We start from the raw sequence: 15,212 nt of genomic DNA on the forward strand, positions 1-15,212 counted from the left end.
ATCCTAATAAGCACCAAACCTCAGAAATAATATACAAACTATTTAGTTTATTATTTAGCATTATGTTTTATCTATTATTTTATACGAACTAATTATTTATCAGGTTTGGACCTAAATGTCTATATAATTATAGCTTTCATTTACCATGTTTTACCATCACTTTATCCTGGTCAGAGTTGCAGTAGGTTAATATTTCCCAGAATTACCGGGCACTATGCAGTTTTTTGCTGAGCGTTTGTGGTTCCATGAAGGTTCCACATGTGGGTGATGGAATATATATATATATATACAGGGGTTGGACAAAATAACTGAAACACCTGTCATTTTAGTGTGGGAGGTTTCATGGCTAAATTGGACCAGTCTGGTGGCCAATCTTCATTAATTGCACATTGCACCAGTAAGAGCAGAGTGTGAAGGTTCAATTAGGAGGGTAAGAGCACAGTTTTGCTCAAAATATTGCAATGCACACAACATTATGGGTGACATACCAGAGTTCAAAAGAGGACAAATTGTTGGTGCACGTCTTGCTGGCGCATCTGTGACCAAGACAGCAAGTCTTTGTGATGTATCAAGAGCCACGGTATCCAGGGTAATGTCAGCATACCACCAAGAAGGACAAACCACATCCAACAGGATTAACTGTGGACGCAAGAGGAAGCTGTCTGAAAGGGATGTTCGGGTGCTAACCCGGATCGTATCCAAAAAACATAAAACCACGGCTGCCCAAATCACGGCAGAATTAAATGTGCACCTCGACTCTCCTGTTTCCACCAGAACTGTCCGTCGGGAGCTCCACAGGGTCAATATACACGGCCGGGCTGCTATAGCCAAACCTTTGGTCACTCGTGCCGATGCCAAACGTCGGTTTCAATGGTGCAAGGAGCGCAAATCTTGGGCTGTGGACAATGTGAAACATGTATTGTTCTCTGATGAGTCCACCTTTACTGTTTTCCCCACATCCGGGAGAGTTACGGTGTGGAGAAGCCCCAAAGAAGCGTACCACCCAGACTGTTGCATGCCCAGAGTGAAGCATGGGGGTGGATCAGTGATGGTTTGGGCTGCCATATCATGGCATTCCCTTGGCCCAATACTTGTGCTAGATGGGCGTGTCACTGCCAAGGACTACCGAACCATTCTGGAGGACCATGTGCATCCAATGGCGGTGCCGTGTATCAGGATGACAATTCACCAATACACACAGCAAGACTGGTGAAAGATTGGTTTGATGAACATGAAAGTGAAGTTGAACATCTCCCATGGCCTGCACAGTCACCAGATCTAAATATTATTGAGCCACTTTGGGGTGTTTTGGAGAAGCGAGTCAGGAAACGTTTTCCTCCACCAGCATCACGTAGTGACCTGGCCACTATCCTGCAAGAAGAATGGCTTAAAATCCCTCTGACCACTGTGCAGGACTTGTATATGTCATTTCCAAGACGAATTGAGGCTGTATTGGCCGCAAAAGGAGGCCCTACACCATACTAATAAATTATTGTGGTCTAAAACCAGGTGTTTCAGTTATTTTGTCCAACCCCTGTATATTAACTTAATTTCTTTTTTACACCCCCCACCACAAAAAAATCTAAAAGTCACAGACTTGCTGCTTCTTTTCGTTTCAGCGATGGATTTTGTACAAGAAGAGTCCAGCAATGCCTGAATCAGCCAGTAGAGGTCGCACCAGTAATAAGAAACCAAAGGATTTTTTTTATTCACAACACACATCCAATCATGCGCCGAGATTCGAACCCAAGCTCATGCATCACTTATTTATTTATTTATTTAATATAACAGCTAAGTTATACAGCAGTCAGTACAGGAGTTTCATCTGATGAGTTCAGGTCAGTTCAGGATGGACAGAAAGGAAAAACCAGCGGAGGCAGATCTGTAGCATTTCACCGTTTTATTGTTGCTGGAGGCTCTAATAATACATGAACTGTAAAAGCTTTACAAAAAATAAACAAAAACAAACAAATTAAAGAAAAAAACTAAACAAAGAGAAGAACACAGAATATTTCCACCCCCAGACAAAGAGTGCAAAGCTTCGGGCGAGAGATACACACACACAGGAGAGAGAGAGAGAGAGAGGATTGAGGTGGATATTTATTATGTAGAGGCTTTATCACATTCACACACTCACTCACACACACACACACACTCACTCACACTGACACTCACTCACACTCACACACTGACACTCACTCACACTCACACACACACACTGCATAAAGAGACGAGTGAGAATAATGACGTCTCAAGCCGTCGTGACTGTTCTTGCATTGTTCACACATTGTGGGCGTGGCTAGATACAAGGGGGCGTGTCTTACACGACCGTGGGCGTGGTCACACATACATAAAAATAAAAACACCGATTCGTTTTCAGATGCCGTTATTATCAAACTCAAGAATCCGCCCTGCTGTAAAGGCGCTAAGGTTAGCATAACCGTCGTAACACTACCGGATTAACGAGAGCGCGGAGGGAGAGAGAGGGAAATAAAAATCTGAGAAAAGTACAGAGGAGAAACAGAGACGCCTCAAAACTCGCAAACAAACAAACAAAAAAAGCAAAGCGTTTATTATTTTTCCCCTTTTTGCGGTCACGTGATCACCGCACACACGAAACGAGCCGACGATCGAGCGAAGACGAAATAAACATGACGGCGAGAGTGAGAGAGTGAAGTTGGGGGGGGGGGGGGGTGAGGATGAGCAGAGTGTCTCTAGCTTTGCTGTTTGCGTCTGCTGATGGCGTCGATCAGGTCGGTCCGGAGAGCTTCCTGCTTGGCCTTCACCGCCGCCAGCGTCTGGACGCTCCTGTACGGGGAGAGAGAGGAGAGAGAGAGAGAGGCGGTGAGGTACAGGAACGTATCAGGAACCGTCCACCAGGGTGCAGTTAAAACACACACACACACACACTATTATTTCACCCCTCACACACACATGCTCGATTTATCGTTTCATCACTCACTCGATCATACCAGCAGAGGCACCAAAACTTCTAACTGACCCGAGGGACGGAATCTGTCTTATAAACATCATGCTTGATTGAACACCAGGCTCTAACATACAGAGGAACACGCTATACTCCCTGTATTCCTCCACCACCACCACCACAGCACAGGGTCTGAATGTCATTCGATGCTCCTGTGCCAGACTCGTGGTGGTTTCGCTGTTTTGAATCTCACCCAAAACGTCTGAGACTCTGAGTCTGCAATTTTGAACTCACCCCACGCGGCGAGTGCTCATGCTGTCACACAGCGTGTCGTAATAAATAGGACACATTTTATTTGTTAGTGTGAGAGCTGCATGCACACACACACACACACACACACACACACACACACACACACACACACACACACACACGGATCCCTCTACCTCCAGCGCTACTCTATGAAGATCTGGCGCTGAGTGAGAACCTGAGAGAGCTCTCGCTGCAGCTGCCGGTACTTCTGATTATCAGGCAGAGACTCGATAGATCTGAGAAGATCAGCAGGAATCACAGTGAGGAACCACAGTGAGGAACATAAACAACAGGAGAGCGGTGGAGAACGTCAAAGCAAAAGTGGAGAAAAATAAAACACGAGAGACGGAGAATGAGAAAATAATAAGAGGAGAGAGAGAAGAGGAAAGAACAGGAGAAGAAGAAGAATAGGAGAGAAACAATATGAGAGAGAGAGAGAAGGAGAGAGAAGCTCCAGGAGATACGAGACCAATAAAGAAAATAAAACACAGTAGGACTGTAGATTCACCGCCTGAGGACCTACAAAAGTATGTGGACACCTAACACATCCACGCACACTAATACAGAGACGCCCCGCCCTTCCCCGACCACACATTACACTCTGCAGGGAAGATTCTGAAGTGTGTCTGTGGGAATTTGCATCCGTGGAGTCAGAGGAGCATTTGTAAGTTCAGCAAACGATGCTGGACAAGTGTTTGGAAAAGACCTTCCCTAAAGTGTTGAGACAGGGATAGAAGCTGTGTGTGGCAGGAACGCATGAAGGACCGAGTGGCGGGTGGAGTGGAGTGGTTTCCAGCGGGGGGAGCATGATACGTTAGCATGTGACCCCGCAGGAAACCTACTTTATATAAATACTGCATAAATAAATAATAATAATTATAAATGACAAATAATATAATTATATTAATAATACTAATAATAATTGAATTGATTATTGCTGCACAATAACACTTCCATTTCACTTTACATTACGTTCCCTGACCCTGGAATGGCTGGTTGTAGCTTCGTAGCTCTTTTATAAGGTTCGACTGATGCAACAAAGGTTCATTAAGCCACGCCCACTTTTTATCTCCTCACATCTCCATGACAACGCTGCAGAATTACATTTCATACCAAACTGCACATGAATAAAGCGTCTGTACTGTCAGTCAGTACTGTGGACGGTTTACAGGCCCAGAGCTCGGCGGCGCCGCCAGCAGGAGATGTTCAGTATTACAGTGTATCATGTACGATGTGTTTCTCACCTCAGGCCGTTGACGATATCCTTAGTTTTTCCAAAGTAGATCTCGTTTAGGGTGGAGCGGATCTTATTTTCCATGTCCTGCACACACACACACACACACACACACACACACACAGGTGTAGTAAGAGAAGGCAGCGTGATGTGAAGAGCTCAGGAATGAAGGCTGTGTGTGTGTGTGTGTGTGTGTGTGTGTGTGTGTGTGTGTGTGTGCGTGCTTACCTCCACCAGGCGGCCGATGTTGGCGATGTGTGGCGAGGACTCGCTGACCGTCTCGTCCTTCTCCATCTACACGACACACCAGAAACACGTCACAGTGAGTCCGAGCCCTGATCCATCACCCCCACCGCTGGCATCTACACCAGGATGGTGAGGGGCGCGTCCCAAACGTATCACCCCCATGTGCTTCCAGTCACTGCACACGGGACTTTATTCTAATCCGTTTACAATCCTGACTAATCAAAACTGAGCTCGCTTCGTGCACAGGGGAAGTCTGTCTGCAGAAAAGGGAAATGGCCTTCCCCAAACTGTTGCCACATACCTGGAGGAATATGATTTATTTTACTTGGTTGATTTTATACGTGTGACAGGAATGTGTGTAGTTGAAATACTTAAACTCTCTCGCTCTCATTAGATCAGGAAATTGTCGGGCCGGATGCAACAGCTTAACACACCAGACCCTAACCCTAACCCTAACCCCCCCCCCCCCCACACACACACACACAAACCCCAGAGAACCTTACACATCTACTGTACTGTAACACTACACCCCCCTGTAATCACACCTCTTAGTTTCGGGATAACTGGTGAGAAGAAAGGCAGGAAACACACCGGACAGGTGTGTCTGCATGTGTGTGTGTGTGTGTGTGTGTGTGTGTGCACGCACGTGAGTGTGTGTGCAAGCGTGTGTGTGCATGTGTGGCGAATGTGTGTGTACGCTGCTGCCTGTGTGTGTTGGTTTGTATGTGTGTGTGCAGCAGGTGTGAATGTGCACATGTGTGTGTGTGTGTGTGTGTGTGTGTGCGCGCGCGCGTGTGCATTTACATTTGCAGTATTTAGCGGACGCCTTTATCCAAAGCGACTTACAGTTGTGACTGAATACAATCGGAGCAATTGAGGGTTAAGGGCCTCACTCAGGGGCCCAACAGTGACCACTCGGTGGTGGTGCTTGAACCAGCGACCTACAACTGAGCTACAACCGTCCCCCTAGTGAGTGTATGTATATGTACTGTATGCATGTGTGTGTGTGCGCATGCACTGGTGTGGATATGAGTGTGTGTGTGTGTGTGTGTGTGTGTGTAGGGTTTTTCAAACTGTTTTTAATTGGACACATTTTGTCCATGATTTCTCACGTGACCCAGGCATCTTATTCCCACCACAAGGGGGCGCTCACACACCAGTTTCAGTTCATGTGCCCGTTAAACTCGGTGTGGAGTGAGTGAGCGGTTATTAAGGGGCAGAAGCACAGAGCGCTCTCCGAGGCTGCTGGTGGTGTTAGTAGTGTTAGTAGTGTTGGTGGTTACCTGTCTGGTGAGGCTGCCCCCCAGGTTCATGGTTCCAGAGCCGGCTTTGGTGGTCTGCAGCCACAGCATGACGGTGGAGGTGAGTTTATAATGAGCAGTTCGACCGCTCGACTTCTCCTGAGGAACCAATCAGAGTCAGAGGGTGAACACACACACACACACACACACACACACCTCGTTCCCCAGCATGCCGAGCACTCACCTGCACCTCCACCACGTGGATGGAGTCCCAGCAGCCCTTGATCTTTTTGGAACCGTCTCCGGCCTTCTTGATGAGGATGACCCCGGCGAAACCGTGATCCAGATCCCACAGGTACACGGACGACACCCCGCCCTCAAAATACCTGAAACCATCGGACACAGCGCAGCGTGAGTTCACGTCCCACCGACAGGTGAGCCGAGCCGTTTATGGGTTCGGGCTCCGGGTACTCACAGGTCTCTGTACTGGTCGAAGGCGTTGTTGGCCTCCACCTCCAGCTTCCTCAGGCGGGCGGAGGGCATGGCGCCATCATCGATAGGGGGTTCATACTTATTACTCCAGGGAGATCTGCCGAAAACACACAGTACATCCTAAACACCCTAAATATCACCCAATCAGCATCCAGCGGGGTAACTGGGTCATGTGATTCAGGTTAGAATAGGAACAGGGATTTAGGATTTAGGAACAAGACTCTAGGGTGTAGGGTTTAGGGACAGGGCTGTAGGGTTTAGGACTAGGGTTTGGGGTTTAGGGATAGGGCTGTAGGGTTTAGGGACAGGGCTGTAGGGTTTAGGACTAGGGTTTGGGGTTTAGGGACAGGGCTGAAGGGTTTAGGACTAGGGTTTTGGGGTTTAGGGATAGGGCTGTAGGGTTTAGGACTAGGGTTTGTGGTTTAGGGATAGGGCTGTAGGGTTTAGGACTAGGGTTTGGGGTTTAGGGATAGGGCTGAAGGGTTTAGGACTAGGGTTTGGGGTCTAGGGACAGGGCTGTAGGGTTTAGGACTAGGGTTTGGGGTTTAGGGATAGGGCTGTAGGGTTTAGGGATAGGGCTGTAGGGTTTAGGACTAGGGTTTGTGGTCTAGGGACAGGGCTGTAGGGTTTAGGACTAGGGTTTGGGGTTTAGGGATAGGGCTGTAGGGTTTAGGACTAGGGTTTGTGGTTTAGGGATAGGGCTGTAGGGTTTAGGACTAGGGTTTGGGGTTTAGGGACAGGGCTGTAGGGTTTAGGACTAGGGTTTGGGGTTTAGGGACAGGGCTGAAGGGTTTAGGACTAGGGTTTTGGGGTTTAGGGATAGGGCTGTAGGGTTTAGGACTAGGGTTTGTGGTTTAGGGATAGGGCTGTAGGGTTTAGGACTAGGGTTTGGGGTTTAGGGATAGGGCTGAAGGGTTTAGGACTAGGGTTTGGGGTCTAGGGACAGGGCTGTAGGGTTTAGGACTAGGGTTTGGGGTTTAGGGATAGGGCTGTAGGGTTTAGGGATAGGGCTGTAGGGTTTAGGACTAGGGTTTGTGGTCTAGGGACAGGGCTGTAGGGTTTAGGACTAGGGTTTGGGGTTTAGGGATAGGGCTGTAGGGTTTAGGACTAGGGTTTGTGGTTTAGGGATAGGGCTGAAGGGTTTAGGACTAGGGTTTAGGACTAGGGTTTGGGCTGTAGAGTTTAGGACTAGGGTTTGGGGTTTAGGGATAGGGCTGTAGGGTTTAGGACTAGGGTTTGGGGTTTAGGGATAGGGCTGTAGGGTTTAGGGATAGGGCTGTAGGGTTTAGGACTAGGGTTTGGGGTTTAGGGATAGGGCTGTAGGGTTTAGGGATAGGGCTGTAGGGTTTAGGACTAGGGTTTGGGGTTTAGGGACAGGGCTGAAGGGTTTAGGACTAGGGTTTTGGGGTTTAGGGATAGGGCTGTAGGGTTTAGGACTAGGGTTTGTGGTTTAGGGATAGGGCTGTAGGGTTTAGGACTAGGGTTTGGGGTTTAGGGATAGGGCTGAAGGGTTTAGGACTAGGGTTTGGGGTCTAGGGACAGGGCTGTAGGGTTTAGGACTAGGGTTTGGGGTTTAGGGATAGGGCTGTAGGGTTTAGGGATAGGGCTGTAGGGTTTAGGACTAGGGTTTGTGGTCTAGGGACAGGGCTGTAGGGTTTAGGACTAGGGTTTGGGGTTTAGGGATAGGGCTGTAGGGTTTAGGACTAGGGTTTGTGGTTTAGGGATAGGGCTGTAGGGTTTAGGACTAGGGTTTGGGGTTTAGGGATAGGGCTGAAGGGTTTAGGACTAGGGTTTGGGGTCTAGGGACAGGGCTGTAGGGTTTAGGACTAGGGTTTGGGGTTTAGGGATAGGGCTGTAGGGTTTAGGGATAGGGCTGTAGGGTTTAGGACTAGGGTTTGTGGTCTAGGGACAGGGCTGTAGGGTTTAGGACTAGGGTTTGGGGTTTAGGGATAGGGCTGTAGGGTTTAGGACTAGGGTTTGTGGTTTAGGGATAGGGCTGAAGGGTTTAGGACTAGGGTTTAGGACTAGGGTTTGGGGTGTAGGGATAGGGCTGTAGAGTTTAGGACTAGGGTTTGGGGTTTAGGGATAGGGCTGTAGGGTTTCTGACCTGTAAGAGTCTCCATCTCGGTTGTAGTCACACAGCAGGTAATCCTTCCCCACCACTTTATCCCGGGCGATCTTCAGAGGCTGATCCACCGAGGAGAGCAGGTCCTCACACAGGCTGGGTACCTACACACACACACACGCACACACACAGAGTTCTCACACCCGGAACACATTCCGCCGTACAGAGAACCGGGCCGAGTTTGATAGCAGGTGTTTTTATTCAGCCGGGATTCAGCGGGAAGGGGGGGCGATGGAGGGGCGGCGGAGGGGCTACGTCCTGCCCCGGCGACTGAGTGACAGCTACGCTAATGAGCGCTAACGACGCCGCATAAAGGAATGAGAACAACAGAGAGATTAAACTAGAACGTGCAGGAGGAAGGACGAGAGGAAGAGGAGCGCGTGAATCTGACACTGACTGGACCGTGAGAGACGTGGGGGTGGTTTGGAATCCGGTAGTTTGTAGAAGCTGAGAAACTCACAGGTAATGAAGGTAATGAGGGATTTTACATGAATCAAGTAACCACGGTGACTAAAATTATGGTTTAACGTTTTATCTAGAGATATTGTGTGTAGTGGGATAATAAAACATCCGAGACGTTTGATGTGTGACAGGAAAACGACGATAGAGGAAGCACGTGCTCACCAGGTCGATGAGGTCACTGAGATTCTTCTCGATCTGCTGTGGAGGCAAACGCCTCATCAGGTCCAGAGCACAGTCCAGCTGCTGATCGTTCTGCACACACACACACACACACACACACAGAGAGAGAAAAACATCAGTTCATTTTGATTCACACACTCGTAAATAAGACATTCCAGACATCAAAGGTTAAACATCAAACGATGGGCTGAAGTCCTGATGTGACCCCACTAGGACCTTCAATACACCAAGCTCCACCCACTTCAGACATCACACACCAAGCTCCGCCCCTTTACACCCATCACAGATTAAACACCACCACTCTGTACTTCAGTGGTCTGAGAAGTTCTCAAGTCCTTCAAATTCATCACCCACCAAACCCAGCTGCTCTACACTCGCCCCCACAGAACCCAGCCCCCCAAAATCATCACGCACCAAGTCCTTCTAACACCCCACGCACAGAGCCGTGACCCTCTCAGCCATCAGATCATGGAAACAAAAGCTGGAATTGCTATCGAGTCCCAGTTCCACACACCAGTACAGTGACGTGTGTGGAGTTCTGGAGAACCACAGCTGATGGAGAGGAACTTCAATAAAACATCAAAGCACAGACAGACTGAGTCACTTCCTCATAAACAACAACAACAACATGTCCTGCAGGACCTCACCGCTCAACCCGCCCTACCAGTCTCACTCCAATCACAGAGCTCCTGAAGATCTTCAGTCTTCTCCAGTTCTACCATTACACAAAGTAACGGGGAAAACATGCGTCCACAAAAGCTGGACTGACCCTCACTGACCCCTCACTAGAGGAAGTGGATGGACGATGAGTGACAGATAGAATCATTTCAGATCCCTGTTGCTGCAAACTCAGAAGCACATTTTACTACATATGACTGATTTATTACACCTGTTAGTGACTGTTGTGGCTTAAACACAGAATTCAGTCATTAGAAGGGGCGTCCCAATACTTCTGAACTGATCCTACCTGAGATACGGTGTGTTTTGAGCAGATATTGATGAACCACTGAAGCGTTTCAGATAAGAGGAGAAACATCTTGAACATGCAGGAAGTTCTGCACCGCGGGGCGAGGAACAAGATCTAACACGCTCCACACTCACCTGACCTCAGGCGTGAGAGGAGACCAAACCTAAACCCAGTCCAGAACTAGTTCTCACTAACTCATCAGGCAGTGAATGATCTGAACCGGAGATGAATCAATACCAACATTCCCTTCCGATACTGATACCGCTTCCTAAGGAACCAGCCAATCAGGAGTCCCGATACCAAGTCGATAAAACGGAACGTTATTGTTATTAAACGGTGTTCAGTGCTCAGGACGGCCACGCTGACTGTATCTAAGGGGGAACCGAGCACTGCAATAGGGTTATAGCGGCCTCTGCTGGCTGGTCAAGGCAGGTAATGCGCGACTCTCCGTGCGCCACACGGCTCTCTGTTCGACTTTACATCTCCAACAGGTGAAAAGAAGCACCTCTACTCGACAAGGAAGTTACAATCGGGAACCGGATATGACTAAATTAGGAGGAAGCGGGAAAAGCTGTGCCGTTTTCTGTGTGACGAATCAAAATCGAAACCGAGAACGTTTGTGTGAACGCAGCGTTACTGGAACTGAACCCGAGGAGCATCAGGCGCCGTTCTGCAACACCTGCACACACTGACAGTGTTTAGAACTGCTCTGTACACACACACACACACACACACACACACACACACGGCGCTGTATCAGGAGTGACGTGTTCAGAGATCCAGACCACCTGCCTCTGAACTCTAACACACCCTAACTTTAAAAGACGTCAAGCTAACACGGAGTGAAGCTTCCAAGTGTTCTGGACTCGCGCTGGACCCTGAACCGCCGCAGATGTTTGGACGAGCTGGGGCTGAGTGTAAACACGCCGCGTCCACGGCTTTGATGTGGCGGTGTGTGTGTGTGTGTGGGGGGGGGGGCTGTAGTTATACAGATGTGCGCCGGGGTAAACATTTGTGTTGCCCAGCGATGTCAGAAGTCGCCGCCACGAGATCCAGAGATCCGCGCTCGGCCCAACAGACCTCAGAGCTGCGGAACTCAAGTGGTTCTGGGTTTATTCCGGACACACAGAGCGCTACAGCGGTTCAGTTAACCCATAACCGACTGTAATTCACACTATCGCTGGTGTCCGGGGTTCGAATCCCTGGCGGTATTCCTCTAAAAATCACCACAAAGGATAAAAAAAAGTTCAGCTAGAGATTCTTTCCAGTCCTGAAAATCTATTATAGAACCTGAATGACATGCTGACAACAACCAAACAGTAGATGCATTATAACAAAAATAAAATCATTTAAAATCAGGGTTTATATGCAAATATTAAAAGGTTAAGAACTTGTTATGGGCGTCATTCAGGAATCGGGTATAAAAATCTGTAAAATAACTGTATCAGTGCATTTCTAATCACTGTAACTGCTCTGCTATGACAGATCGGGGATAAACACACTCAAACCCACTACTATCCAGACACTAGGCCTGATCTATTTACATACTTAGACATACCACATCTCTTTACCCTAATAAAAAGCAGTTTGATGATCAAGGGATCTACCAGGGGCTAAAGGTTGTCGGATTCTCGTAACCAATGACCAAGCGTCTGAAGTAGTGTTAATGTAGAACATCCACACGAGCATAAACACCATGAGCAGGACCAGTTCCACATCATGTAGCTGAGAGTTACGTAAGACTGGAGCTGATTGTGGTAGTATAGTTATTATATATATAAGAGGAGCAACTGGAACATGATGTAAAATCTCCACTGTAGGTGCCAAAATGCCCCTAGATAATTTAATAATTTAACTTTTTTATGTTTAGGTTATATTCATATGTGGATATTGTTTGTATTGGAATAATTTTGTTATTGCTGAATTTGGAAGTCCATATTTGTTTATATTAATCTCTGTTATTTTCTCATGTTTAAGTGATAGCTGTCACTTTAAGAACTACTGTCATATTTGCTATGCTGGGTGCTAGTGCGCAGGTTAGATTTATGATGATTGAGGATGGAGCCAAACGGTTTTCTGACCGTGTCTGGTAATTTAGATTAATTCGTTGTAATAGTTAGACGCTGTAGCTGAAGTACGTGCATTTTTAAGTTATTTTATATGTTTATAGTTAAATAAAATTCAACATATAAAGAAAAGTGCAGTCTTTTTTGCTTTTTTGTGGAACGAGTGAACTAGATATTAGGGAACACGCGTCAGCCAGAGGTCTCCGCATCATCTTAAAACTTTTACGAACTTTGGATCTACATCCACATCATGTTACACGTACTCACACCGACCGGCTTCAGCTGTAATGATTTCAGTTTTTTATGTAAACAGAATCCCTGTGTGTGATTTTAATGACATGCGGTGAGAGTTGAAGGTCTGAGAACACTAATGATAAATTTGATTTTCACTACAAATCACGTCATCAGCAAAACAATCCGAGAAATTAAAACATACACGATTGTACAATATTACAAAGAGCATCAGTGATGTTACTAAACGCTCGGCTTTCTCTTACTTACTTCAAGATTATTGATTTATATTTGGGTAATTAATAACATCATTAATATATTACATGAGGTGTTTGTTTGTTTGGGTTTATTGCAACACACTGGCTATATTTAAGTTATAGACAGATATTGAAACTGTACATCATTTGTTCAGATCGTTTGTTTTATTTAAAAAGTTCAGAATTTTAATAGGAGGAGTCTTTCATGTTCTCAACCCTATAAAAGTCGTCTCTGATGGCTGAAATTCTGGGACATTCTAATAAAATATGTTTGATTGTTAGGGGTTGTAGCACAGAACTGACAGGTTGGTGCCTGCTCGCCAACCAGGAGGTGTCGGTGGGTGAGGGCAGTATGACCAATTCAGCACCTGGTTATAATCGTCAGGTCCTGCCTTTTTGAGAAGTCTCGGTTGTGATGTGTTGAGTTATTTCATGCAGTTTGTTTTGGGTATTGCTGGACCAAATCTTCTTGCCATTTTATTCTGCAGTAATCTTTGATTTCTGGACAGGCATCAGTTATTGGCCGTATCTCTGAGCAAACTCTTTGTTTCTCGCTTCCTTTGCCAAGCTATCCGCCAAGCTTTCATCACCTTCTATGCCACTATGACTGGGAATCCAGCCGTAGAGAGTGGAAACTCCTCAGGTGTAAAGTTCTATGTCCAATTTAAGCAGTTCTTGGATTTACATGAGGTAAACACACACTTTTTGTAATCTGTTCTATACCATTAGGGCAGCAGTACGTGAATATTTCTACACACTTTTCCTTGCATTTGTGCGTTTGACTTTACACTACATACTACTCACATATATATATATCTACATATGTATGTGTAGTGTCTTCCTGTATAGTTGTAATTTGTCACTACTGTATTTATGTTATTTTACTTGTCTTTTATTCTGGGTTCGATCCCCAAGATGTGTGGAGTTTGCATGTTCTCCCCGTGTCTGTGTGGGTTTCCTCCGGGAGCTCCGGTTTCCTCCCACAGTCCAACAACATGCAAGTGAGGTGAATTTGAGACACTAAATTGTCCATGAGTGTGTTTGATATTAAACTTGTGAACTGATGAATCTTGTGTCCTGTCATAATAAAACCAAAGTGTAAAACATCACGTAATAATCCCAATAAATAAATAAATGTGCTGGAGCTGCTGTAACACTGGAACTTCCCCCTGGGGATCAATAAAGGAATCTTATCTTATTTGTTTTGATCTTTTAAGAACTTTTAATGCAGCATTTACACACATAACCACTATAATATAACACATTATAATAGCTTAACCCCTTTAAAAAGCAAATCTAGTAAAATGTGTAGGGTCTATGGGTTAAAATGACAGATTCCTGTAAACTATGAATAATTATTAGTTGTATTTATATTCAAACGTGTAGCCAGAAAAACAAACATTACATTGTCCAGTTTTAAATGCAAAATAAAACATAATATCTGCTATTTAACAGGAATATCGTGATTATTCGGTTTATTATGGATTATTGTGCAGCTTCACTTCTGTCACAGATTTATTTCTACTGTAACTGATACTACACAAACTTATAACTGTCATTATTTAAAACAGAAATAAACTTTTATTCACATTTACTGTTTTAAAAAGCACGCAGGTTATAACCTGTACAGAGAATAAAAGGAATATTTGATATTAAACACATTAAATAAAATAATAAAGCGCAGTGAACACACACACATCAGACAGTTAGCATTAGCCACCCTGAGCTGTGTGCGATATTGTTTATGAGTGTAATTATGAGCGTTATAACAGCTTGTGCAGTGTTATAAGAACACACTGCAGTATAAGTGAGTATTTTTGTGAGTATAGTTGCAGTATTTAGTGTGAGTATATTTTTGGGTGGTACCGGACACGCAGCTCTGCGCTCTTCCTATAAAAGGCAGTGTCTAGCGTTAGCTTAGCATAGCGTCTGTTAGCCTAATTTAGCGAACACAACTCACCATGTTTACCGCTGCGGGAGGATTAACACTCGGTGCCGGGTGACTGGATGGTGTCCTGGCTGTCGCTTCTTGCCCGCCTGGTCCGGGATGATACCCACTGCTCGGTGTTTTGATCCCGGGAGGAGGATGCTAGCTGTGTGTGTGTGTGTAGCAGTCCTGTGGACGGAACTTCCTCAGCCGGGTGTTACAGCAAAAGCGGGCGGGGCTACGAGAAAAATGCACAAATAACAAGAACTGTTACACATCCGGGTCACAACTTAGCCTTCAGTCCAGCCACCAATCAGAGCGCTCTGAGAAAGCCATGGCCATGTATGGAATAAGAGGAGGCGCGGCCATGGAGAGCAAAGCTGCAGTTCTATATATGACCGATAGAGGGAGCGTAACTCTACAGCTATGGAAAAAGTTTGTGCACCCCTGTTCAAACAAATCAGCATTTCATTTAGACAGACAGACAGACAGACAGACAGACAGACAGACAGACAGATAAATAGATAGATTATTGATCTCAAGAGA

General features: G+C 46.1%; 1 protein-coding gene across 2 annotated transcripts; it reads right to left on the minus strand.

Moving 5' to 3' along the window:
• Positions 1-1,883: 1,883 nt before the first annotated feature.
• On the minus strand, positions 1,884-14,902 carry capzb (capping actin protein of muscle Z-line subunit beta). Of its 2 annotated transcripts, XM_062986659.1 has the most exons (10): positions 14,700-14,902; positions 9,201-9,290; positions 8,559-8,680; positions 6,435-6,548; positions 6,204-6,345; positions 6,002-6,118; positions 4,701-4,766; positions 4,483-4,559; positions 3,373-3,474; positions 2,722-2,808 (listed from the first exon to the last, which is right to left on the minus strand). In XM_062986659.1, the coding sequence occupies exons 1-9, from the start codon at positions 14,700-14,702 to the stop codon at positions 3,381-3,383; spliced, it is 825 nt and encodes a 274-aa protein (XP_062842729.1). In that variant the 5' UTR covers positions 14,703-14,902; the 3' UTR covers positions 2,722-2,808; positions 3,373-3,380. The 2 variants fall into 2 exon arrangements, with proteins under 2 accessions (XP_062842728.1, XP_062842729.1); XM_062986658.1 differs by lacking the exon at positions 3,373-3,474 and having other exon boundaries at positions 1,884-2,808; positions 14,700-14,901.
• Positions 14,903-15,212: the final 310 nt, after the last annotated feature.

This window comes from Trichomycterus rosablanca, chromosome 24, assembly GCF_030014385.1.
Source record: "Trichomycterus rosablanca isolate fTriRos1 chromosome 24, fTriRos1.hap1, whole genome shotgun sequence".
Lineage (NCBI taxonomy): Eukaryota > Metazoa > Chordata > Actinopteri > Siluriformes > Trichomycteridae > Trichomycterus > Trichomycterus rosablanca.